At 43.4% G+C, this 27,286-nt stretch overlaps 2 protein-coding genes across 9 annotated transcripts in view; one reads left to right on the forward strand and one right to left on the reverse strand.

Annotated features, from left to right (window-relative positions):
- Positions 1-164: 164 nt before the first annotated feature.
- On the reverse strand, positions 165-25,078 carry NUDT5 (nudix hydrolase 5). 5 transcript variants are annotated; one of them, XM_030323209.1, is made up of 12 exons: positions 24,795-24,944; positions 20,771-20,876; positions 14,971-15,078; positions 13,660-13,727; positions 9,596-9,645; positions 8,518-8,625; positions 7,515-7,610; positions 6,856-6,957; positions 5,145-5,153; positions 4,957-5,010; positions 666-2,523; positions 165-416 (listed from the first exon to the last, which is right to left on the reverse strand). In XM_030323209.1, exons 3-11 carry the CDS (start codon positions 15,031-15,033, stop codon positions 2,414-2,416), a joined length of 660 nt encoding a protein of 219 aa, XP_030179069.1. In that variant the 5' UTR covers positions 15,034-15,078; positions 20,771-20,876; positions 24,795-24,944; the 3' UTR covers positions 165-416; positions 666-2,413. The 5 variants fall into 5 exon arrangements, with proteins under 5 accessions (XP_030179069.1, XP_030179067.1, XP_030179066.1 ...); XM_030323207.1 differs by lacking the exons at positions 20,771-20,876; positions 24,795-24,944 and adding an exon at positions 24,995-25,078; XM_030323206.1 differs by lacking the exon at positions 20,771-20,876.
- The window catches only part of CDC123 (cell division cycle 123), a 60,263-nt gene continuing 58,024 nt past the window's right edge, over positions 25,048-27,286 (forward strand). For 3 of the 4 annotated variants that reach the window (XM_030323205.1, XM_030323204.1, XM_030323203.1), the window contains exon 1: positions 25,258-25,351. In XM_030323205.1, coding sequence (XP_030179065.1) covers positions 25,278-25,351 — 74 coding nt within the window. In that variant the 5' untranslated portion in view covers positions 25,258-25,277. Of the gene's footprint in view, positions 25,352-27,286 lie in introns of all 4 variants that reach the window. The other variant, XM_030323201.2, reaches the window with a different exon arrangement.

Consider the following 27,286-nt stretch of genomic DNA (forward strand, 5'->3'; position numbering starts at 1 on the left):
GGACACTGACCAACTTAAAGGTGCTCAGTTACGTGACTGATACTACAAAGGATAGGAAAACGGTGTCAGATTAACATCCCAGCCTCCATTTGAAATAACATAGCTCTTTATAAATATGTGCTCTGTTGTCCAGAAAGAGATCAAACTTAATTTTTGAAAGATCCTTTTCAGAAGATTTTCTCGTTGTTTATTTAGTAAGTGCAGGAAGTATATCTTTTTTAGCCTAGCATCACAAAACCAAACAATTACAGGGGCAAGGCAGATAAAATAAAGGCTGGCAGGATAGGAACAAGGGTCATCTCCTAAGGGGCTCAGACCATCGTTAGAATAGAAATGTGGATCCAATGTTGTTATATAGGATTTTTTTTTTTTTTCAAGAGAAGGTGGAAACAGGGCTTTTTATAGGAAACCTTCACCTTTTTTTTTTTTTTAAATTTTTTTTTTTTTTTCAACGTTTATTTATTTTTGGGACAGAGAGAGACAGAGCATGAACGGGGGAGGGGCAGAGAGAGAGGGAGACACAGAATCGGAAACAGGCTCCAGGCTCTGAGCCATCAGCCCAGAGCCTGACGCGGGGCTCGAACTCACGGACCGCGAGATCGTGACCTGGCTGAAGTCGGACGCTTAACCGACTGCGCCACCCAGGCGCCCCAGGAAACCTTCACCTTTTAAATGCTCATAAATTAACCATGCCAGTCAGTGGAGACCTCCAGGCTGCCAACTCTCAAACTGACTTGACTTCCAAAGTACAGCCCTGGATGTTTAAAGGCTAATATAAATGGCATTAGGGGTAGGTTCTAGGATTTAGCTGTCACTTCTAATGTGCACTCCTAGGAAGAGAAGGTGGCAGAACGGGTGGGGGTTACAAACATCTCTCTTCTACCCACACTTAAGAGTAGGTTCCTCAATTCCTGTGGGGAATGGCTTTGGAAGAGCTGGTCCATTTGGAGACTGCTCTAAGCCTGAGTCTGTAGATTTTCTACACCATCTGGTTCTTGATTTTGAAGGAGAACAGTAACAAGGGAAATTATAGAACTTGGTCTTTGAGAGCTCAGGAAGAGAGTAAGATCTCTGGAGCATCATGATGCCCATAATGATTTTTTAAAAAAGGGTTAGGGGCCCAGGGGAAGGCTACTATTAGAGCAAGTAGTTGGGGCCTAATTTTTGCAATATTTATAGAGAGTAGATTTGATCTAGACAGTTCTCCACTTCCATATCTTCCCCTTTTGTTTAGGAAGTATAATAGAAAGATTTGTGTTTTTTTGCTCACAAAAACCTCTCTGGGTAGCACAGCGGACCTGTAGACAAGTGAACTACATCATGCCATTTTTGGCATGAATACCCTGGTTTTATCTGACTGGAGGGGCCTGAGCCCAGGGCTGGAAACCCAACTTGGGGCTGGCCAGGGAGCATCACCGTGAGACTTTGGCTGGAGGCTAACCTGAGCTTCTGGAGACTTGTGGAAGTCACTATAAGAGGGGAACTCAGCCAAAGGACGAGAAAACGGCCCACAACACTGGTAGATGTTTTGAATGACGGGCTTTAGGCATGGAATGAGCTGGAAACAGTCCCCCATTCTCCCCTTTAAGGTAGTTGTATTGGGTTTCTGGTATTTGGTGACCTTGCTGGCTACACTCATGATTTAACACCAAGACCATAATGCCCACCAGCCATGTAAATGGACTTGGTTTCTGAGGTAAGGGTAGGAAAAGAGATTCCAAAATATATGTACTTGCTTGATGGAAGGGCCCTGTATTTTCAGTGGCTTCTTAACCTTGTTACAATGAATGGAATCAGCCACTTTTCATTACCTACGAGCTGGTTTACCCTCGATAGGTAGGCAGGACTGGCCAAATGTAAACATTTGCTCGTCACGAATGTTACTCTCTGTTGATTGTACATTCTCTGCTTTGCAGGGATGTATATTAATTCCATACAGCAATTAGGAGACCAAAAAAGTCCCTACATAGGTCTTTCTTTTTAAAAAAAAATCTGTTTATAAAAAATCTTTGTTTCAACAGTAATACGGTAAATAGTTATTTGCATACCTCATTACAGAAGTTTATATGGGGGCTGAGGGTGGGTGCGGTTGACCTAATTTGGAATTCAGGTCTTTTTTCCTCTAGAAATACCCTTATCTCCTGGACTAGACTGGATTAAAACACACTGGATTAAACATATCTGCATTTATGTTCTTTTTCATTAATATTTGCTGGAGTTTAGCATTTAAATATGAAGGCTACAGCCTCCCTGTAATTACAATTCGATATCACCACATGTATTCTGTGTTGCTTTTATTTAATGAAAAAACTAATTTCAAATCTACATTAGGCTAAGCTGAATAACAAAGTCTTAGTGAAGGAGGCCTGGTGGGTGGTCTTGTTTGTAAAAACATGGCTACTGTCCTTTGGCCTTAAAACTTCAGGAAAGGCACTTCAAACGGCTTCGTGTTTGCATGTTTCAGTGCCAGAGCATAGGAATAGACCCTGGCGTCCACTGTCACATGTTCTTCAGCTACCAGAGCTACAGGAAGCAAAGAATACAAGTTAGATAATGAAGAGAATAAAGGAGAATACCCCTTATCAATCAATCAATACAGACTGAGCTCCTACTATGTGCCGGTTACAATGCTAGATAGAGATGCAGCGGTGAACAGGACCCCTTCTGCCTTCAAGGACCTTGCTCTAGTCAGAAGAGAAAAGGATATATAAGCAGGATTACATTTCCAGCAAAAGACCAGAACAAGAAGAAAGAATAAAGGCAGAAGATCACACATATCAGAGGTGAGGACTTGATGCGTTAAAACAGCAAAGCTGTAAGTCTATAGATGCAAATCACTACTTCTTTTAGAGTGCACTCTAGAGCGCTGCTGTGGTGACCCTTCAGTGCCTTATCTCGGGATTCGTGAGTCCTCTCTGCTGCCAGACAGCACTGATTTTCCGCCTACAAGTTCAGCCGCGTGCACGACAGGACTGGAATTCTAGAGAATTCCAGAACAAGGCCGCGGGAGCGTACGTCGTACCATGGGCTTTGAGGGGAACTTCTGTTTTGTTCAGGGGGAGGTTATCAGACCTGGAATCTGTCACTTGGTCTCCCAGCCACTATTTTAGGCGCAAGCTCAGAGACACGTTGATCCCGGAAGGGAGGCTGGCGTCCTACTCCTCTGTGTAGGGTGGGGGCTGGGGAAGTGCTGAAAGCTATTCTGTGTAACCAACCGAACTCTGGATACTTTCCTCCCAATCTCTCAAATGTGACTTGTTGAATAAATGGTTTGATTACTGTATTTCCAACCTAATAAAGCTAGGAAAACTGGTTCTTTCCCCCCTTCCTCCTCCTGTAGATCTGTCCCCGTCTACCTTCCTTCCTCGCTCTCTCGCACTATGTACTGCCCCCTCTTCCAAGCCTAGATCCAGGGAGGTTAAGTTAGATGGAAGGGAGAAGGACGTTCTTTAAAAGAATACTTCTGTAATATAAAAATGCAGTAAAGATACATAGCATCTAACATTTAAGTCCTTTTGTGCCCATTGTCTTGTTTAATTGTACTCACGCCTCCCCAGAGACAGGGGCAACCTCTCGTTCCTGTTTCAGGAGAAAAGCCGGGAGAGGCTGTGGCACATGTTCACGGTTGTAACCCATACACGGCGGAACCTCAGACCCAGTCAGACCCGACAGACTCAAAGATGTGTTGCCCCTTACTGGCAGCCACAACTCTCTGAGGAAACTAGGGCTTTCTCCAGTATGAGCACTTCTCATTCGGACTGAGATCTTGAGGTACTTGTTACCTTAGGTCTAGTTTTTAAAAAGGCAAAGCAGGAAGGGAAGCTTTCTAAGAATCTGAATCACAGTTCTTGGAAGCTCATATTTACTTTTAATTAATTAATTTATGAATTTGTATATTTTTGACAGAGCCAGAGCATGAGTGGGGGACAGGCGCAGAGAGAGAGAGAGAGAGAGAGAGAGAGAGAGAGAGAGAGAGAGAATCCGAAGTAGCTCCAGGCTCTGAGCTGTCAGCACAGAGCCCGATGTGGGGGCTCGAACCCACAGACAGTGAGATCATGACCTGAGCTGAAGTCAGACGTTTAGCCAACTGAGCCACCCAGGCGCCCCTCATACTTACTTTTAAAACTAGAGAGTCATTAGAAATAAAATTGTAAGCCACTGGTACTTACGGAAGGGGAGGAAGAGACAGCCCTCAAAGCCTCAGGTCAAATTGTGCTTCAAGTTAATTTTTGAAGTAAAAACTTTAAAACATTCAAGTCATGACGACTGTCTGTTCCTTTAGAAAGGAGTGATCGGGGACTTAGCAGCCGGCATGGAGGAGCTCCCTCTGAAGGGTCTCTGTCACGCTCCAGTACAGCATATCCTAATCTGCCCACATAGGCTTACTCAATTTTTTACAAAATCCCTAGGAGATGGGCTGGCCAGAGAGTACACAATGTAATTTCATGACCGGTAATTTACTAGGGGTGACGCTGTTAGTTTGGTTCATTATATCAGCATGTTGCTCTTTGTATATAGCAGATCCCTCAGTCTTTGTAGAAAGAATATTGTTAAATTCTCCTTTAACTTCTACCCTGCACGAAGTACCATCCAACATGCTAGCATTTTTGAGGATCAGCTAAGAGATACCTACTTAGGCCTCTTCAGTGCCATGGATTAGCGACATGAGGTACAGAAGTTTTGCCTAATCTGCAGGAATATAGTTTTGGCTATTCTATAGAAAAAAAAATCCCACTGAAAGCCTTCAACTTGACAGAGAATGTTTTGCTCATATTTTCAAACTCAGTGCCACCCAGAAAAGAAAATTATTGTTGGTTAACTGCAGTTCTCCGACATTTCTAGGTATTTGGCTTTAACGAGGAAGAATATAAAGAAATGGAATTATACTTAGTTCCTCACTGAATGGGACTGGGGACGGGGAAAATTGAGAAAACTGGCAGTCTTAAGAATGCTTACCATCAAGTCTCTTCAGCAGGTCATTCTTTGGTAAGGAAATTACTTCAACAAATTCTAAACAAAGAAAGTGCAAGTGAAAACAAAGCTCCAGAATAAGAGAGCCTACCAGAACGCCACAACATGCCTGTAGCCATTTCCACTGCGCTAAGCCATACGCACGTCAGCCACTGCTGAGTTGGGTGACGTACCTCCATCTCCTGAAAAGAAACAGAGGGAGGACATTGCAGCAAGGCCTGCTCTGGTCAAACACTGGAAGAGGTTAGTGCAAGACATACCGAAAAGGGTCTGAGACTTCAACGGAGACCTGGGTCTCTACTAATCCAATCTATGTACGTTAGATTCTGTGTGTGATCTATGGAGAATCAGATTCTATAGATTCTATTAGAATCTATGTAAAAAACATTCCAACAGTACAGAATTTGTTCTCCAAATCAAATGTTTAATAGCCAAATTGAAAGCACACTCTATGATAATACACACAGGTATTTTTAAGTTGTTAAAGTATATAAAATTTACCATTTTAACCATTTTTCTAGTGTTTATTTTTGAGAGAGAGCAAGAGAGAGCAGGGGAGGGGCAGAGAGAGAGGGAGACACAGAATCCGAAGCAGGCTCCAGGCTCTGAGCCGTCAGCACACAGCCCGACGCGGGGCTTGAACCCGTGAACCATGAGATCATGACCTGAGCTGAAGTTAGACGTTCAATCGACTGAGCCACCCAGGTGCCCATTAACCATTTTTGAAAATACAATTTAAAGGCATTAAATACATTCACAGTGTGCAGTTATCAGCACTATCCTTCTGCAGAACCTTTTCAGCATCCCAAACAGAAACTCGGTGCCCATTAGTTTACTTTCTGTTTCTATGAATATTTTAGGTAACCTCATATGAGTGGAACCACAATATTTACACTTGAAATTTTTTTTTTTCTTAAGTAAAGTCTGCACTCAAATGTGGGGCCTGAACTCACACCCCCGAGATGTGACCGAGCCAGCCAGGGGCCCCTATTTACGCTTTTTTGTCTGGCTTCCCGAAGCACTCGGCGCGACATTATCAAAAGTCACCCTACCACAGCAGGCACCAGCGTGTTTCTCTAACGGCTGGATGGTATTCCACGGGGCATCTACACCACATTTTGTGGGTCCACTCATCTGCTAGTGGACACTTGGGTGGCCACCTTTTGGGGACTGTGCTGCTGACACTGGTGTGCAAGTCCCTACATGAGCTTTGTGCTTTGGGGTATAAACCTCCGAGGGGACTTGATACGGTGGTTCTGTTCACCTCTGAGGACTGGCAGGCTGCTTCACGGCACGTTAGGTGCCTACCTGCGAGTTTGAACATCGAACATTTAAAATCAGCTGTGATGGGCCCTGACACATTCAGGAGCCACCGAGGTGATGAGAAACGGAAGAATATGGCTGTGCTACCTGACAGCCCCTTTAACGGGGTGGGAGACTACAGGGAACCGACAGAAGCATCAAAGCTGGAGCCCAAACTTGCTAAGAAATCTAACAGAGCAAGGAAGTTCTTAAACATTTCTCTAAGTACGGAACTCAGTGATCAGTACTTCTGCCATTCCTATAATACACACAAAGACACACATCTGTGATTCTGAAGGTGTTCACTGTTTCCTCTTCAGACCTCGGGCTCATAATCCTAAGTGGGAATAAACTCCATACAGAAGATAGGAAATGTGAGAATTTAACATTTGTAAAGAACACCTAAAAATCAGTTAAGAGTTAAAAATGCTACAGGACCCACGATGAGCAAAACAGCCCAGAGTACTGATGAAGTATCTAGAACCCTGTTCCTCTTCTCACAAATCAAAAACAAAGGCAGTAGCAAGTTAACCAATCATCAGTGCGACAGAACCACCTTAACCGTGGCTGGTGCACACTCACCTGGCTTTGGCTTAGGCCTCACGTTTTCAGCATCATCTCCGTTGATAGTTACCGTCACGATGTGTGTGGTACAGTTTGTCAAGCCCGGATCCATACATACAGCTGTGGAGAGAAGCAAACGCTCAAGTTCAGACACCGGTACGACACGACACGTTTCATTACTTAAATGCCTTCGGAAGGAAACCGGGCTCATGATTCACAGTGCCCACGGAGCCCGTGCGGGAAAACTACACTCGGCCCGATGCGCTCAGTATACGCTGTGGGACAGCACAGCATACGTGTTTCCCTCCAGAGTTCCTGGGTTAAGTGCGCTAAGTCTGGGGGTGAGACGGTGCTGACATGTTGTCAGATCCTTTCACCACATTGAGAAAAAAAATCTAGTGAGGAGCCTGGCACGTGGATGAGGTAATAAAGCTCAGGATCTGAGAAACTCTGGAAGGTAAGCGAATTTCCCATCTCTTCTCCAGCTTCAGGGCCTCCTTGTTCAAACCTGCCCTCGCGCGGAGAGAGACTCGCCTGTAGACAGTGACCGAACCTAGTTGGGATTTCTCCTCCGTGGATGAGCCTCAACGCAAGATCCTTTACACCACGCACAGTGTAATGGCTGGCTAATTTTCAAGGGTCTGTCCCCAAGCGCACGCCCGGAGAGCAGTACAAACCTGGAGAGCACTCTGCCACATCACCTTTGTAGCCAGTTTCTTCCTCAAGTTCCCGAAGAGCTGCTGCTTCCGGGCTTTCGTTATCATCGATGAGACCTGGAAGTCCAAATCCTTTGTGAGGTGCGACAGGGAAACCCTCTCCTGACGTACTGCTGGGAGCTACGCGAGGAATCAGAGGACTGTGGGAAGCGGTTGCACAGGTGACACTGACTGAGGCTTGGAACTTTTCTAAGAGAAAAGGCAAGGACGCCTGGGTGGCTCCGTCGGTTGCACGTCCGACCTTTGATTTCAGCTCAGGTCATGAGATCGGCCCCACGTCATGCTCAGCACTGGGCATGGAGCCTGCTTGGGATTCTCTCTCTCCCTCTCCCTCTGTCCTTCCCTTGCTCACGCGCTCACCCTCTCTCTCTTTAGAAAAGAAGAAAAAAAAGCAAAAGAATAAAACCGCAGGCAGAGTAAGTAGGTTCCGACAGCTGTTCCTCTTATTCAGACCTCGACTGTTCCCGTGGGCATCTCCGCAGCACAGACAGCGCGGACCCGTGAGGAGAGCTGGCTTGGTGCTGCTGTTGGCCCCCTGGCGCGGCTCACGGACCCGGCTCTGTGGCATGGCCCAGGAAGCCTGTCATTCTTTTCCGTTTTCCTCATGTGACCCTGTCACCTATCTTGCTTTCTTTCCTCCCTCGAAGAGCAATACTGAGGCCGCAGAGAAATGCCCGGATGAGGACCACCTGTGAGGAGGACGGGAGGCTGGCGGACTGGGGGCGGGGCCATGCTCAGAGCCAGCAGTAACCAGGGAGGCCAAGTGGGGAGGACGGTAGAACTTGGATTATTTCACAGACCCTCGCCTCGCTTTGGGGGGTCAGTGCATCAAAGAGTGCATTTGAGGGATGCTTTTTTTTTTCTTTAAAACTTAAAACCGCCGAGACACACAAAAAGGTGTTAAATGTCCAAGCACTGCCGTTCTGGCTGTTCTAGGTGCTCGGCCCAGCGGTTAGGGACTCACCTGCAGGGAATTCTAGGCAGTAGCCTCCCATGGGCGGTCGGAACTGCTTCACCAGAACGATGCACTCGTAATGAAGTGTCCGCTGCAGCACTGGGATGACCGCCACACCTGTGACCAGGAGATAAAACCAAGGAGGTCCCTCATGAAAGGTCAGGGAGTACTTGGCACAGGGTCAAGGACCAAATTCCTGCCTACGCTAACCTCTGCCGAGACCTCTTTCTCAACCTGCAGCAGCCAGGCCGTTTTCACTGATCTACGTGTGCTTGTATTTCCTTTCAGCAGTAAATGGAGTCAGTCCCAGTGTTTGTAGTAGATGCTAAGTTAGAGTCTATTGTTTTAGGATAAAGGACCTTTTCTCCCAAGAGAGAAATATTTTACTTACAACAGAACACAGACAAAACCCCAGTGCGTTCTGGAAAACACAAATTGCCCATAAGTAGTTCTTGGCTACCTCCCTCCACCCAACTCTCCCGGCAGACCAAAACAGCAGCTGTGGCAGCTACTCTGTTTACTTCCACTAAAAAGAGAACAAGATGAAAGGGAGGAATGAAAGGGAAAAACAAAGACCTATTGCCCACTTCCCCCAGAGCACAGGTGATTTTCAGGATCTTTGCAGTCGGTGCATTTATGCCTAGAAGGGAATGTGAACTGAATGGATAGTCTCTTCTCCTAATTCCGCATCCTTCTCAATTTATAAAGCAACTGGTCCATCGTGAAGTAGTGCCAAATATTTTTCCAAACGAAAGGCTCTCACCTAGGTCCTTTGAACAGAACACAGGATTTCTAGAAGTCCTATCTAGATGCAGTATGTGGCTTCAAATTATACTGACTTCTGTTTGGCTATAAATATTAGTATACCTTCCCTCAAAAACACTGGGACTGAAGCCAGAAGTTATTTACAGAGAAAGCCCGATTTAGCCACAAAGCACTGCAAAAAGGAATACCAGACTTAAACATAAAAGACCATAATCGAAGAGAGCTGCTCTGAGGTCTGGGTTAAAGTAAAAAGAACCCCGCCTCTTGCAGTAAAGCACGGTGACTTCCTCCATGAAGAGTCGTAAGGGGTTTGCACTCCTACCATCGGCCGACTGCCCCTTCCTGGTCGTACGTTTCACCGTTTCCCACGTTCTGTTCAGGCAGAGAAGCAAAAACAAAATCACTAACGTCACAGAGGAGAATGCCCTTGGGTTTTCAGTCCACAACCAGAACTTTACAAATGCGAAGCATGCGAGTGTAATAATGATAATGGCCAAGGAGACCACGACAGTACAGATCTATATGGGAAAAGCCAATTCCATCGTGCTTTCCTGTAGCTTCTGAAACTTTTTCTGAAGAAAACGTGCCACCCTACGCCTGACCCTCTGAGCGCTATCTAAACAGAAGGCCTACTGATCGCTTGAGCTGCCTTTCAGATCATTCACTGGGAAGATTTCAGTTTGATCCTAAATCTACAGGTTAGCAGTAAATGAAAGTATTGACCAGTCTGTGCAAATTAAGCTCCTAGGAGAATTCCAGCCTTTTCGCTAAGAGCAAAAGATACTCTGCAGAATAGGAACCACTGAGACAGTTATTTATATGTGACCTAAATAACAATTTTAGAAAGCAGGGCCGCCCCATTTACCAATTGAGGAATTATTACATTTAGGTGAGTGCTCTAGTTTGCATGTGTGAGATCTCTCTTATCTAAGGGGAAAACGGTCCAGAGTGGAGAAAGTGAGATGAAGAATGGTAGGTTTCTGCTCCCTTTTATGGCTTTATTCCCGATGAGCTGTTTGTTTCTGGGGAACAGCGTCCCGAGAATCCGGTTACTGGTACAATGCTGTCTGAAGGGGAAGGACATATGAGGCAAAGTCCCCTTCACTCTCTTCTCCCTTGAACTGGAAAGAAGCAGTGGTAAGAAATGAAAGTGGAGAAGCAGATCAGCTTTGGATCTGGGAGAAGTAAGACATCTGAGTGGCTCTGGGGACCGGAGTAAGGAAGGCGTCAACATCCGCCTCCCTCCAGAAGAGCAGGAATGATGAGACGGGCCATGTGGGGGGAGCCTCGCACTTTTTATCTGGCTGGGTTGGACTGTGTCATGTTTCTGTGAAAGAAATCCCGGTATTTAGTCTAGTTAAAAAAACCCCAAAAACACCTTTCTATAAACTGTAGATCTCTCGATATTATACCCAAATTCGAGCAGCGAGTGTGTCAAAATGAACCTGTGGAAGCCAAACGCTGCTGTGACGACTCACAACCGTCCGACATTCCTGTTAGTAACAAGAAGCCAACCAACAAGCAACTCTGGTAAGTAAATAGTACAGATGGCAAGAGATGAAAACCTTTTCAGCTCTCTGTGCCACCCCTCAGGGTTAGTCCTAAAGACTGAAGAAGGCAGTGCTGGGAGGAGCCGTGAAGGCGCCATCCCAGATACTCTAGGAATAAGGGAAACAAAAGAGCAGCATGGTTATGGTTCAGATGATGTAAAATAACCAGTAACGAGCCATACATCGTGAACCATGAAATATAAACGCATTTACACGGGATCCTAGAACAGGGATGCCCCATGGGAGCTCCGGTCATCTTCAAGGGACTCTGAAAGATGAGCGTCTGACCGAGTCAGACAATCTCAGTCTCCACCTGCCTACCAGCTGAGCGCACAGCCACACATCCCGTGAGACCGTTCCCTCCAATGTAAAACTAGGGAATTAAGAGTATGTTAGCTCAAAAGCCTCTTGTGGCGTTAGAATTCTGATTCTAGTTAAGCGACTCCGTTTTCTGAGAAACTGTCATAGGAGAAAGCTTGCTCTGCGTTCCTCCCCTGGTCAACAAACGCAGGAGGCAGGAAGGGCACCGAAGGATGACTTCAGCTCTGTCCCGATGTCCATCAGGGGCACACTGCCAGCATAGGTTTACACTACTAGACTCAACTCCGTATCCGTATCCATGAATAACATGGTAGAACAAAGGATTTTCTAGCTGCTCTCATCCTTACCGACATGCTTTTGCATCAGGTAACAGATAAAACATTTTATGAGTTTATACGTCATGACCTATGGCAAAGCACGGGGATTCCCTCTTCAAAGCCTGACACTGCGGTAGAAACGTCAGTGCTTTGCCTACGAGCTCCCTGGAGTTCACGAGGAAGACCTACGCGTGCAAGAAAGGAGGTGAACATGCTATAAGCAGGCCACATAAGCAGGTACTCGCTAGGCTTTTCAGTGCATGCCTCAGCTACTCAAACAGACTCCCCGGAAGTGAGACCTGGACACGAGTATCCCGGAAAGAGTCTCCACGTGATTCTGATGCACGTCCCTGATTAAGAAATGCTGAAGGAGGAAGAGGAGTCCAGTGAAGAGATGAGGTGGTGCAAACCAACACGTACTCTTTAATTAGCGTCAAGAGGCACATTTGTGTCATAAACCTTAACAGCTTAACGGGGAAAAGAGAGCCAAGCTGTATCACTACAAACTGGGTGCCAATCTACGCTTTCACAAACATCAGTCCGTTTGAACATACTGTGTTCCTTCAGGCTCGGGCCTGGCCACATTTCTGTATTGTATTCCTGTCCCCACTATTTATTTCCTGTTTAGTTCTGCACATCGGTCTCTTTAAACAAGTGTTCTGCCGAAGGCAGAACATCCACTGTGTTGATGGGCGGTAGCATGGTTGGCTTTCTTGCTTTGAGGTTTTAATTTAAGAGTGCTATGGATAGCTTGATGTTTCCCACAGCTCTCCAACACTGGCCCTTAGGAATATTTTTGCTAGTTTAGCAGAGATAATTAAAGTGGTTTCAATTACTGGCAAGTCCATGTACTTTCACGCTGATGACAGAAGTATTTCCTCATGAAGAAACTCTGTATTCTCATTTGATCACTTAGCAAATGGAGTTTTTTTTTTTATGAATCAATATATCATGTAATCTGGATACTTTAATATTTAGTTACATTTTTATATTTTCTCATTCTATCTCATTCCTTTTCATATTTCACTAGGGAAATGTTTAATCTATTTTAACACTTTTTTTTCTGATAGTTAATTATAATTTTCAAAAAATTTCTTTTCAGGGCAGTGACAGGGGCCCAAAGAAAAAATTCTAAACAGAAAACGTGGAAAACAGAAGAAAACAGGTTTACCACACAGATGCCATTAATGTTTTGCCAATTTTCCTTCTAGCCTTTTCTTATATATTATTTGGAAAGAATTTAAAAAGCATATACACAATTTCCTATTTTATCATCAACTTAATAACTTTTCTCAACTTGCTAGATTGTCTTCAGAATCTGCTTTGTAGATAACTGCATAGATTTTACCAAATGAATACACTAAAAAATTATTTCCCCATTTTTAAACTGAGAATTGACATACAATATTGTATCTGATGTGTACAACATAGTCACTCAAGTTATATACATTACAAGTCACCACAGTAAATGTAGTAACCATCTGTCACCCTACAGAGTTGTTATAATATCATTGACTGTATGCCTTCATACTGTACATATTCTTTTATCATGCTACACTATAACAATTATTTCCCCATTTCTAAGATGGTTAGGGTTGCTTTCGATTTGTTTTTATTTTTTTAATTTTGTGAACATTTTTCATGCATAAATCTGACTCCAAACAGTCTCAGGAGTGGGATTACTTGGATTGAAGGGTGTTATATCTTTATGAGCAATTGGTACATACTGTGAAATGTTTTGCAAAACTTTTTTTCTTTTTTTCCAATTTACGTTTCCATGAGCAAGGTGTAAAGCATGTAAGTTTTACCTCAAACCCAGCAATGTTCTCTCCTTCATCCTAATTTAGAAATTAAAACCTGGTATGATTCGGACGAGGCAATCTGGATTGTTAATTACTTTGCTGCTTTATTGGCTTCGATGGGGCTCGGACCAAAATTTCAGGTTCTTACTAATCTACTCAGGGAGAATGGTGTTGAAATCAATTCCTGATTAGTTAATGTAACAAATTTACAATGTGCTTGTATTCGGAGATGAGAAGTGATCCAAACATTCTGAGAGTGGGAAAATACTGAATTAGATTTCTCATTTAAGATCGAGTTTACAATAAGAAAAGTATCAGAGTTCATGTCAAACAGTAAGCGGAGACCCCGAGAACCCGAATACCGAGCATTTTACAAAAGGGAAAAAAATCATTTACCTTATTTTACCAGTAGGATCCATGTACGTTGTTTTTTCAAGCTTGACCCATTTTCCTTCTGAAATTAACTAAAAGGAGACAATAAGTTGGGAGGCTTTTAAACCGAGGATTTTATTTAGAAGGTGTGTTTTCTTTCAGATTTTCTCTGTGTGGCCCTCCCAGGGATCACGTTTCCCTCCCAATAATTAGTGCAGGTTTTCAGTTCAAAGTATGGAAAGCTATCTTCCTGAAGGGTGGTTGTGCTTCTTTTTGGAGTTTTGGAAGTAATACTGAGAGGTGAAAAGAGATGATAGTTGAAAAAATCCTGGCGGCGGGGGGGGGGGGGGGGGGGTTGTAGGTAGAGAGGGAGGACGAAGGACGAAGAAGTGAGGGGTATTCTGGGACCCAGCGTTCTATGCTCTGAGCCTGGGACCCGTCACACAGGTATGTTCAGTAGGTAGAAACTCCTCGCTGGCGTTTTAGTCAGTGACGACATGGGAAGGCTGACTGAGGAGACCGTGTCCAACGACTGCATTTCCAGTGACACGTGGGTTTCCCACCCGATCTGAGACGGGCAGCCCAGGGTCATTCTGCTTAGACACTGAGTTTCGGTTATGAGGACTAACGTTCCTACGGCACTATACTGAACTGAGAGGGGAGTTTCGCTGCGGACAGAAAGCAGTAGCCTTTTTCTTACTATCCTATCTTTTACTTCTGGCCGGCAGCAACCTAATGATTATCAGCAGATCTATTCACAGACAACATGGAAAGATTTTTAAATCATAAACAACCGCAGGAAGGTGTCAAGATCAGAGTTCCAAGATGAAGGACTTAAAATTTATCCATTCCAATGGTTCCTGCAGGAAGAGACTTATTAAAAGCTAAACTGAATAACATGTAAGACGTACATTAGTTCTGGAATTCAGACTACAACTAACAACTTAGGTTTTTATTGTTCTTAAACATATATACTGAGACCATAAACAGCTAACGAAGATGCGAGACTTAAATATGAAATGTCTAAACCCTAAAACTCCCAGAGGACTAATTCTTCTACCCGGGCAAACTTTTAATAAAATTTGAGACTTTTTGTACGAAGAGCCAAAATCCGCTTTAAAACAGTCTCAATTTCACGAGTGCATATAATTAAGAGATACACAATTGCTCCCACACAAGAGCAAAATGTCCCTGAGTCCTAAAAAGGGAGCAGGAACAATGTTTAAAACCCATCTTTAAGAATTAAATACAATCATTTGAAACGACAGTCTACACATTTCATTTGGACTTGGCTGTGTGTGGGGAGAGAGCAGGGTAGTGAAAAACAATTTATACCTCCTCTGAAATAATAGACTGTTTGGTATTTTGAGAAGGATCCGCGGGTTCTTGGTTTTCCATTTTCAAACCAGTCAGTCTTTACAATGCTCAGGCAAGAAGTTCACGCTGTAAGATAAGATTTGTTTAGGCTACAGTTATTTTTCCGAATTCAACATTTGAACAGAGGCTGCTGGTCAAAGTACTTCACGTGGTGAAAGACTTATTTGTCATCAAAGCTGCTTTGCTCACGTGAGCTTGGGAGAACTGCCCTAGAGGGAAGGTCAGTGCAGAGGCCCCAGGAAACATCCAAAAAGAACCAACAGCCGGCCCAGTGAGATTCAGCCCATGTGGGCTGAGCTCCTTCTGGGCGGGCATCAGGCACTTACATATAAATTCTTGCATTTTCTGACTCCAAATTTAAAAACTTTCCAGGGTAAACAGTTCAAAAATTGTATACCATTCCTCACTCCCACCCCTTAACTACTGTCCCTTATCTACCCTTTACAGCTCAACTGTAAGAGTGGCATGGGCTGGCTCTTTCTACCTCCCGTGTATCTTTTTTTCTTTTTTTGTTTTAAACTGGTAGTAAATGGATATAATACCATTTTGATAATTTCGAAATGTGCGGTTCAGTGGAATTAAGCACAATCCCATTGTGGCCCTTTCACTTTGAAGTTTTAACACATTGTCAGAGTCACGGCTGTCCATGAGCTGACAAGTACCACCATGTCTGCTGTGGAAAGAGAAGGCCCCCTCTCTTTTGTTATCCACTACTGCGTCCTCTATTCTTGGCTTATTCTCCCGTTTGTACCCTGAATGTCTCAAAATCTTTTTCTGCCCTCAAAATGGGCTGAATAACCTGGCTGCATACAGAATTATGGGCTGAAAGTCACTTTCTACCAGAAATATGCAGGCACTGCTCAGTTGTCTGGCTTCTGGTGCTGCTGCTGTGAAATCTGAAGCCATTCTGATTCCTGATTCTTTTTCTATGTGGCCTGTTTTCTTTCTCAGAAAATCTGTGGTTATTCATGCCTTCACATAGACGTTATTGCATTGGGTACTCACATGGGTCCTTCTTTTTTTATTGAATGTGGTGGGCATACGATATTATATTAGTTTCAGGTATACAACATAGTGGTTCAATGTTTACATATATTATGAAGTCATTCCCATGCTAAATCTACCACCATCTGTCACCAAAGTTGTTACAATATTAACTGTATTCCCTATGCTGTACATTACGTCCCCGTGTCTTTTTTATAACTGAAGTTTGTACCTTTTAATCCCCCTTCCCTTATTTTGTCAAGTGGGTCCTTTCAGTCTGGAAACCGTACTGCGCTTATGGGGAACTTTTCTCGAATTACTTCACAGAAATCTCCTCATTTTCTCTATTCTTTCTTTCAGGAACTGTTGCACTTCCTGAACTGATCTTCTGTCTTGCCTTTTTCATTCCTATTTTCTGTTTTCTTGTCATTTTAAAACAATTTATTATTTTTATTTTAGAGACAGAGAGAGAGCACGAGCAGCGGAAAGGGGCAGAGGGAGACAGAGAGAATCTGAAACAGGCTTCATGGTAACCAAGATGGTGTGGGTACTGGCATAAGGATAGACATATAAACTACTGGAAAAGAGACTCCAGAATTAAACCCACAGATTTATGGTCGTTTTTGGGTTTTTTTTGTTTTTTGTTTTTTGTTTTTGAGAGAGAGAGAGAGAGCGAGCAGAGTAGGGGGCAGAGGGAGAGAATCTTAAGCAGGCTCCATGATCACTACAGAACCTGATGTGGGGCTCAATCCCATGACCCTGGGATCATGACCTGAGCCAAAATCAAGAGTTGGGTGCTCAACTGACTGAGCCACGCAGGTGCCCCTGCTTAACTGATTTTCAACAAAAGTGCCATGTATTCAAGGGGGATAAAAAAATAGACTTTTCAAGAGATTGTTCTGGGCCTAGATACATACATTCATAAGGACGAAAATGAACCTCTACCTAACACCATATATAAAAATTAACTCAAAACAGATCAAAGATCTAACGTAAGAGCTACAACTACAAGACTCTTAGGGGGAAAAAAAGTGTATATCTTCATGATCTTAGGCAATAATCTCTTAGATGTGACACATAAATACAGGCATTCCAAGTAAATGCAGATGAACTGGACTTCATCAAAATTAAAAACTTGTGTGCTTCAAAGGATACCATCAAGATGGTGAAAAACTACTTACAAAATGGGGGAAAAATTTATAAATCTGATAGAACTCTATCTGAAACATGCAAAAAAAAAATCCTTAAAACCCAGTAATTAAAAAGACAAATAACATAATTAAAAATAGGCAAAGGACTTGGATAGATATTTTTCCAAAGAAGATATACAATGGCCAATAAGCACATGAAAATATGTTCAGTGTTGTTAGCCATCAAAAAGAGGCAAATCAAAACCACACTGAGATACCACAGTTCACCCCTATGATGATGATTATAATAAAAGACTGATAATAGTAAGTGTTGGTGAGGATGTGGAGAAACTGGCATTCACTGCCAGAAGGCATACAAAATGGTGCAGTCGCTTCGGAAAACAATCTTACAAAGGTTAACCACAGAGGTCCCTCCCATGTGATCCAGTAATTTCACTCCTAGTATATATACACCCAAGAGAAGTGAAACGTGTTGTACACAAACGTTCAGAGCAGTATTATTTGTAATAGCTCCAGAGTGGAAACAACCCAGATGTCCATCATTTGCTGAATGGATAAATGAAATGTGGTATTCCATTCAATGGAATAATATTCATCCGTACAGGGGCCCCTGGGTGGCTCAGTTGGTTAGGCATCTGGCTTCAGTTCAGGTCATGATCTCACAGTTTGTGAATCCCAGCCCCCACTGCCAAGCCTCCTTGGGATTCTCTCTCTGCCCCTCCCCCACATGTGTGTGCTCTGTCTCCCTCAAAATAAATAAACTTAAAAAAAAAAAAAAGGCAATGAAGTACTGATACATGCTCCAACATGGATGAACCTTGAAAACATTATGTCAAGTGAGAGAAGTCACACACAGGCGGCCAAATATTGTATGATCCCATTCATATGAAATACCCAGAATAGCAAATCCAGAGATACAGAAAGCAGAGTAGTGGTTGCCAAGAGACTAGGGGGAAGGAGAGGGTAGGGAGTGACTGCTTATGGGTATGGGGTTTCTTTTTGATGAAAAACGTTCTAGAATTAAATAGTGGTGATGGTGGCACCATCTTGCAAATACACTAAAAACCAGGGGATTTTACAATTTAAGAAAGTGAATTTTATGGTATGTGAATTGCATTTCAATTAACAACAATCACCTCTGCAGTCTTAAAACCCCCAAGAGACAAAGAGTTGGGTTGTTGAAAGCCAACTTAAATCTCAAGGTTGACAAAGCCTGGGAGTCTAGTGAAAGGAGCCCTGAGTGACTGAACCCAAGCAACCATTCTACCGTTCTCTGGGTGTATATTTTGCCTGATACTCAACACGTATTTCTGTTGTAAAATTAAATGTATTTCTGTTGTATTATTAAGATGTGATCAATACGGTTCCTGTGGATTATTACGTGGGCAAGCCTACGATTTCAGTTTCCAATAAGGACTTTGGCAAAGAAGCAAAACTTGAGGCCCTAGGTAAGAAAAAATGACTTTATGCTAAAAAAAATAAAAACCACTTAATAAAGATGAAAGAAATGTTAACACATTTTCACACTCATTTAAACCTTGAAGAGATACGCACAAACTGTATTAATGTTTGTAAAAAAGCACACACACAAACCAACATCAAGTGTGTGTCTTAGGTAACTCGGCTAAAGCACCCTGCAGCAGACCCACTGGAAGTGAGGCCGTCTCATGCTGCGAGGACACAGCAGCACACACGACAGACAAAGGTCCTGTCCTCCAGGGGCTTGCTTTCTGGTGGGGGGGGGGGGGAGGGAGGAAACTGAGGAACAACATACATAATTTATGTCAGAGCCGCTAAGTTTACAGAAAAAGGCCAAGAAGAAGAAGAAGAGAAGATGGGGGGGGGGCGTGGAGTGATCAAGAAAGCTCCCTTTAATTTTGTGACATTTGAAAGTAATAAAACAGTAAGCTATGTGGACATGTAGAGGCAGTCATTTAGCTACAGGCATATAGCATAAGAAAACAGGCAGTGATTCCTGGTAAACTTTTAACTAGCCTTGGTTTATACATGACAAATAACCTACATTGTTAGAGGCAATCAAAACAGCATGAAAACTAACCATTAGCTAAATCAAAGGTTGGCTACTCGTCACTATTTGTGGTCTCTACACCCAAATAAAAGAACTTCATCTACCTAGATTTTTATCTTCCAGATTGCCATTTCCTTTCATTACTAACAAATACATCAGAGAAGAAATTATTTCCTCTGCTTTTAATTCTAACACTTAAAAGAAAATAACCTTTAGGCAACTAAGCGACCCCATTTATTGCACAACGTAATCTGTCTAGAATGATGCAAAATACTTGGATTAATTTTCTACCTCCTTTTGAAAAAAACATTTTTTTTTAACATTTATTTGCCTTTGAGAGACAGAGAGAGACCGAACGCAAGTGGGGGAGGGGACAGAGAGAGGCAGACAGAATCTGAAGCAGGCTCCAGGCTCTGAGCTGTCAGCACAGACCCCAATGTGGGGCTGGAACCCATGAACCGTTAGATCATGGCCTGAGCCGAACTCTAACGCTCAATTTACTGAGCCACCCAGGCGCCCCTCTACCTCCTTTTGAAAAATGGTATTTTGGCCCCGAATAACTTTTCTGTGCTTACCCAAACTTAAAAACAGCGAACTGCAGACCTCACAAGTATAAGCACCACCAGAAGTTCATAAAGGAAGAGCTAAATAATCTGTCACTTTTTCTATGAAAAGGGTTCTTACTCTGGATTGCCCGTAAATCTAGACAAAATGGAGAAAGTCCCCAGCCCCAGGTGAGTATCTTTAGGGGCAAAGGGGCCACCAGCTCCTTTAAATTATCTGCTAGGTCTCCTTATCTTTGTATCTTTATAGCTTCCCTTAGATTGTCAAAGGGATTGTTGATGGCCCACAGGTGAAAAAGTACTTTTCTGAAGGACTGCTCCTCATCTACTACTCTTCATTTAATCAGGTTAAACTCCCTTACAAAACAGTCTCCGTAATCAAAAGCTGCATTTTTGGTCAGCAAATGTTAAGCTCTAAACAGTTGTTTCAACAGATCATATTAAAAAATACTGAAGCTAGAAATGTTAGAGAGCTAGAAAAACAAAAAACAAGCTACAAACATAAATTACATGAAAGAAAAAAAGTGGCAAACAGGGCTGGGACTCTCTAGGGTAATTACTTGGAATGCAATCAGCCCCAAGGGGCAACAGTATTTCGTAGCAATCTGCTGACAGTGTAAATAACTGGAAAAAAAAAATGAGGTTAAAGGGTGATTTCCAAAGTATATTATTCACCCTGTGATTCCCAAAATGTTCAGGATTATAAAAGCATCTCAAAAATGCTACTGAAACAGAAAAAGAATATTATTTTTAGCAGCATTTCAAAAACAGAAGCTAAATGGTGCCATTTGGGGACAGTCATTACAGGCAGTCATTACACGTAGGCTTAGGCAGCGCAGAAACAAATGAGGCTCCATTGCAGCCTGCGCCCCCCTCCCCTTACTGTGACAGAGCTTTCCTGAGCTGACTCAATGCTATTTTGAGAGTTAAAAGTAAAGTGTAAATTTTCTCCACTTCATTAGCTAGCATTTCAAGTCACCTACATTTTACTAATATGCACATTAGACTTAAAATAATATCCGTATACATACTGTTGAGTTGTTTTAATTCACATAATGCATTTTCGCTTAGTTTGGTCTGAAACACTGGAGGTCTATGATGTGTTAGCTGTATGATTTTTCCAGGACACAAAAAACTCTAGTGAGGGAAAACATCAAAGGATTGTTAGGAGGGCCATACAGTGATAGGCAGGAAGCTAGCTGGCTTTATGAGCATGGGCAGTTCAAACATTTGGGTAGGTATATACTAAGTGTAAACTGATCCATATTCCTGCCTTTGGGGACCTTATAGTTCAACTCGAAAAGAACCAGAGGGTATGCCTGGTTCTCTACGACTATCCTAGAGATAATGCGGTATCAGGGTGTTTTAAGCGCGTGACAAATCACATCCACTTGGGAGGCAGGGAAAATCGTAGACTTTGAAAAGGCTGCTACTAAGAGGTCATTAAGATATGATTTAGATACCAAGAAGGCAGGGAGAACATTTGAAGTAGAAGGAACCAGATGAAAAACAAAAACACTAATTGGGGGAAGGGTTGAGAAAGTACAGTAGAGTTGGGCAAACTCTGTTGTTCTCAACCTTTCCCTCCCAACCCCCTCCAAAACAAACAAACAAACAAAAAACACCTGAAACCAAGCCCACACATATAATGAATGATGTTAATACTTGCAAACTCATTTCCAAGGGCTTACGCAGATTTGGCTGGATGCCTGACCCTCCCCCAAATTTGCGGGCAACCCTAACTGGCATGCCACAAACTCTTGTTGCTATGTAAACTCCTCTTGAGGACAGCCCTTAAATTCTCTGCTCCAGGGAAGAAGGGAAAGGGTTACTTTTTCACAACCTCAGGTATTTCAGTCTTAGTAATGAGAGCTGGATTCAGGTTAAGAGGGAGGGAAGTTCGCACTCAGGGTTGTCATTATTCAGTTATTACCATATCGGAATCCTTGCAGTTTGCTGAGGTTGCAAAGTGAAGCAAAAAATCACAAGAAAAAACACGCTGGCTCCTCTCTCCCAGGTAAAAACTAAATGTTGGAAACACCATTTATACTCAACCAAATAAAAGGTGTGGAAACTCAAATCATGAGCAAAGCTTCTGATGAACCAAAGCCAGGCAGTCGGAACAGTTTGATGAATAGATCGAGACATTTACAATAAGGCATTTTGAAAGAAATTAAGTGGGAAAGGGTTAATTTTTGCAAAAAAAAAAAAAAAAAAAAAATTTTTTTTTTTTGCAAAAATAACTTTATGACCTTGTAAAGTCAAACATCAAATGCTCAGGCCTGACCAAGATGCCATCCTACATTCTTTCAGAATTACACAGAAAAAACACTTGATTTACAATGAACAAATAATCAATTAGTATCGCTACATTTAAGTCTTGGTTATAGTCATAAAACTTTAAAAAATTCAGTTTTTTTTTAAGATAATATTTTGAGGGGTCCTTCTTTGGTACCACTTATGGTAAAATTTCGGTATCCACATCAAAAGGATCCACTTCATGTGAATTTTCCTTTGCTGACAACGATTATCTTGATAATGAAGACTTCCTGTAGTGAATTTGTTAATTATGGAAAGTCATCGAGTTTCTTTTCTTTTCTGGCAGATGTGGGGGTTGGGTGGGCAAAGAGGTAACTAACATTCTACTGAAATTATGCTACTTGGTGATCTATAATCATTACATTTAGTTCCGGCTGGGAACTAATTACCCTTGAGAAGGTTAATTGGTTACAGGCCTACAGTAATGAGACCAGCAAAGAACCACGAGTCACAGCCCAGGCAAGAGAGAATGTAGGTTTGGTCTAGGGTGGCCGCAGTGGCAAGGAAACTTGCACATGACACCTTATTACTTGTCCTAAACCAGTGTCTAGGGACAGGGTTTCCAAAGCTACTGCAAGAAGATGTTCTTAAAGGACATCGGGACATCAGGAGAAAGGGGCAGTACGGCATTCAAACATGGGCCCACTAAGTTTGAGATGGTGGCAAGATATCCAAGTGGGTAAAACCAGCAGGTAGATGGAAATATTAATTTAGAAGGGGGATTCAAGGAAGGAAATGTTTTTCCATTATTTAATTTGGAATTGCACAATAACCCCCCCTTCCACAATCACTTAACTGTTGATATTTTCAGGCATGCATGAGAAAAAGCAACTATTTCCATTGTTGTAAAGGTTTTATTGAAGCAACTTGAGTATAAACACTTCATGGCTAAGAAAAGACAAATATGGTGGCTAAAAAATAATGGAAGGGAATTTAGCTGTATCCATTCAGAATACTGGCACATCTGGTTGTAATGTTGATTTATTTGAGGCTGGTTAAATGTGTAACTAGTTACTTAAAATTAACTGTAATCCTAAAAAGTCACTGAACACTGCTTCTCAAGTATAGAGCCTGAATAGAAGACATCTGTAACAAATTCCTTCCCTGCAGTGTTTATATTTAAGTTTACAAATTTGGCTGCTTCGGCACAAATAACTGCAGCTCTGTATTAATGCTTTGCAGCTGCCTCAACCTCGACGCTCAGGTTTCCTGGGCTGCTAAGATATTACTCCTCCTGGAGTGACCATGTTCCCAGTTTCTACTTCCTCCTATACATCTATTGATTATCTTCAACAGAAAATACCTTATCCCAATTCACCCCAGCACTGCTAATATTTCCTTCAGCAGTAACCTGTTGATTTCCAAGTCAAATCAAAACAAAACAAACATTTAGAGGGATTGCTCCAACCCCCCCTCCCCCACATCAGGTCTCTTCTAAATCTGGCAGTCTGGCACTATTCTCCCAGCAATATATGGAATATTGCTTCATTGCCCCTCAAAACAGAAAGAACTGCATCATCTTGGCTCTCAAAACACTTATGAAAAACTCCTGCCCTCCCCTCCCCCAGAATATACTGCAACATTGTAATTTACCTCTGCTTGGAAAAATGTATCTTTAAAAGTGATGCTCCCAACTAAACCACTTAGCCAGTAGCGTTTTTGAGAAAAACCAACCATTGAACTCTTTGGGGGAAGAGCTTTTCACTCCAAACAGGCAGAGGATCCTGTAATTATCCTAATGAATACTTTTCTACAGAGGCCCGTAGTCGGTGGGCTTCCTGCTTTCTAACCTAAAACTGCTTAACCCGGAATGTGCAATTAAACACAAACAAACAAACAAACAAACAAACAAAAGATTTAAGTAATTTCTACACCCAATGTGGGGCCTGAACTCACAACCTGGAGATCTCCGGAGAGCGTGCAATTTAAAAAAAAATACCTAAAATACACGCCCTTAGACAGACGTGACTGGGGCAAGTCCAGGGCATGTAGTTGTAAGAAAGCTAGGTTCTAAAAGGCATTTCTCAGCAACTAGAATCTGATTCTTTTGAAGACACAAACAAAAGTTTACTTTTAAAATATGCTGTTGTCTCGTAGCCATCTGATAACGTCATTACGGAAGAGATAAGGAAAATAACGGAGTGGTGGAGGCAAGAGAAGGAAAAAGAATGATACTGCAAATTTCACTAGACTAGAATTCTTCCAGTCTTATGATTCCAGCATGGCCCGGCTACTGATACAATCTGGCTGTATTTTTCCAGGCTGTTACTTTGGCAGGGCTGGAATACATGAATTTCACGCTCAAAAGAGACTCCTCTCCCCTTTTCGTCGGTGTTCCCAAATTTCTCTCTCCTCCTCTACCTTCAAAGTCGAACCCTCAGGAGCGTACGGACAGGATTCTCTCCCTATCTCTCCTAGTTCCCCTCCACGAACGAAGAGGTGCTATCATCCTCTTTGCAGATGCTTCAAACACTGCACTCAAATGAAGTTAATTGCAGTGGTTTCCTGCTTTCTCTGCTCCGAATAGTCCAGGCTCTTCTACCCCAGTCCCTGGTTTTCTCTAAACTGGCCCTCCTTTCCGCGCCTTCGCAGCGGCCGCCCCCTCGCTACCCGGGTCGCGCACCCAGTCCGCAGACTGGGACACGCGCGTGGGGCTGCCCGCACGCACCAGATGTGCTCCCTCCCTCTTCCCCAAAGAGGGGATTGTGCATGATTGGCCCGCGCCCAGTTACCTACTCCAAGGTGTGGGGTGAAGGGGAGGGTACTCCTTTGGGGAGGGGGACGAAAGAAGAAAGCACGAAGCCGAGGCAGCAGTCTCAGAAGACACCGGTGCTACTGCTGGAGGCAAAGCCTCACCTCGCGGTGATGAGGATGTGCACTCGGCCCCTCCCGGTACCCGTAGAATCCCCGCCCGTAACCTCGCCTGAGAAAGTTACCTTCCGGGGCGGGGCACTTCTTAGAAGCCGCTTCTCAACACTTCCGGAATTCCTTGCCCGGGACGCGAACGCCTCGCGTGCGTTTGTGCGTGTGTGCGGGTACGAGTGACTACTACAAGGACGCCCCGCGATTCTCCTCCGCTCCCTTTTCTGCTACTGCCTCCTGGCTTGATGGACCGGAAGAGTCCTTGAGCCAAAATAGCTCGGCGGGTACTTCCGGGACGGAAGACCTGGGTTCCGGGAGGGTGCTGGAAAGAGAGGGAGAGGCGGCGGCGGCTGGAGGATGAAGAAGGAGCATGTGCTGCGCTGTCAGTTCTCCGCGTGGTATCCACTGTTCCGAAGCCTTACCATCAAGAGGTAAGACAGGAGGGGTTACGCCGGGGCGATAGGCAAAAGGGAACTGCGACATTTGGGGCGAGTCCTAGTTCCATCAGCGAACAACAGCAACAACAACAACAACACAGGCCTTTTAGCGACTGGATGGGAGCGCCAGCGCCCAGATTTCGACTTCCTAGTACTATTTCAGGTGGGGAGATTAATGAAGTCGATGCGAGTTTGCTGTGCGTCGTGTTGCGTTCAGGGCGTGTGCTAGGGCGGGTAGAAGGGCAGGTCATGGTTCATTGAAGGTCAGATGGCGGGGTGACTAGTGGATTAAGCCGGTTCAGGCTTGGGAGTTCACCATCACTGCTTGTAGAACTGCCGGAGAGAAGAAGTGATCAGGAGAACTGGGTAGTCTGGATTTTGCCACTGACTAACCCGCTGGGGTCTTAATTGTTTCAGTCGCTGTAAGATGAGAACAGTGATACAGACCCTGCTTGAAATTCTCCTGCGAAGCTCCGATAAGATAGCATAGCAAGAAAGCATTAGTGTAGTTATATATTGTTAGGGATTGAGATGTACGTTGACAGGAAGCCATCCCTGGAAAAGGAGTGGAATGGGATTCGTTGTCTAGTTCTCTGGCCTACAACAGGGGATCCATCCCTGGTTTGCAGGGCAAGCAGAAGAGTAACTTTCACCCTTCACTGGGTCATTCAAGGTAATATAGGCAAAGCAGCTAGGAGACTACCCCCAGTGTTCAAAAGCAATCATAACATCTGGAGAATAATGCAAGAGCAGGCTGCCACTCACTAAGAGGGATAGATCAAAGAACTGCATATTCATGGCCAGGAGTTTCTGTATTTTGCCCGCTCCCCCTTTAGGCCTATATTATCACTTAATTTAGATACCAACTGTCTTCTGTTCATTTGGTCCCCTTGGTGCAGAGTGTGAATACAGAGAGGCCAACGATTTTGAAATCCTGAGGGTTTGGAAGAGCGTAAGGAGATTATTCACAAGACCGTTCTCTTCCATCCTGGTATTCATACATAGGATCTGTTTCTAGTTGGAGGTTAGAGCAGCTCCAAGGAAGATAATCCTTGCATTTGAAGGTGGTTGAAGTGACACCAAAACAAAAGGAAGAGCTTCAAGAGCTGCAGTGGACATTACCTCCTAAGACGTTATCTTCCCTTATGATAGTCCAATCCTTTGTTACATTGTATAATCGGAATAAGCTTTAGGTCTGAGATGAGGCTAGAGTTATTTGTGTTGGTGAGAGAGAGGTATTTGTGAACCTGTCAGACATTTTCCTACTGAGTGCACTTGAAGCTGACCTGCAATGTGTGCAGGTGCCTTTTTGTCATCTGTGGCGTGGTTTTTCCTTTGCCTTCGGCAGGAAAAGTCTGATGGTTAAGAATTGGACTCTCGAATCGGGGCCGTCTGCCTGGCTTTGGATTTTGGTTCCGCCAGCATCTTGAGCAAATTGCTTAATCTCTCTAAGCCCCATCTGGAAATTTGAGAAAATAATAGGATTGGCATGGGAATTAGATGAAACATTTAAAATGCTTGCCACTGTTTCTGGCATGTAGTAAACGCACGGAAATGCTGCTTGTTGTTACATTTTGGATTTAGTCAAAGCTCCATTGACGCAAAATAACTTTATAGTTCACTTAGAGTGTGTACCACTCCTAGGAAGCAAAGGGTGAAAAATAACCAGGAGGTGGGGTTTTTAAAAGTCCACAACTAAGCCATGTTGCCTGAAACTGTTCTTTACTCTGTCTTTAAACTGTTTCTTCAGTCTGTTTAGTTCTGTGGTAATGTCACGGGAACCTAACATACAGCAGGATATCCCGCCACAATCTGGGCCAGTCTGGTGGTGTTGTGTTAGCTTTGTCATTGTCCTTGTCAGCTTTAATGCTGAGAGACCATATTGTTGTTATTGACTCAGCATTATTATTCAGTGTTTATTACATGGTT

The sequence above is a fragment of the Lynx canadensis genome, chromosome B4 (assembly GCF_007474595.2).
Source record: "Lynx canadensis isolate LIC74 chromosome B4, mLynCan4.pri.v2, whole genome shotgun sequence".
In the NCBI taxonomy this organism is placed as follows: Eukaryota; Metazoa; Chordata; class Mammalia; order Carnivora; family Felidae; genus Lynx; species Lynx canadensis.

Coding starts and splice junctions, on each gene's coding strand:
- NUDT5 (XM_030323207.1), bottom strand. CDS start 15,033: ATGGAAAACCAAGAACCCGCGGATCCTTCTCAAAATACCAAACAGTCT. Junction 9,646..13,659: donor GATCCTACTGGTAAAATAAG/GTAAATGATTTT, acceptor CTGCCTGAACAG/AACGTGGGAAACGGTGAAAC. Junction 8,626..9,595: donor GAAGGGGCAGTCGGCCGATG/GTAGGAGTGCAA, acceptor TCCTGGTCACAG/GTGTGGCGGTCATCCCAGTG.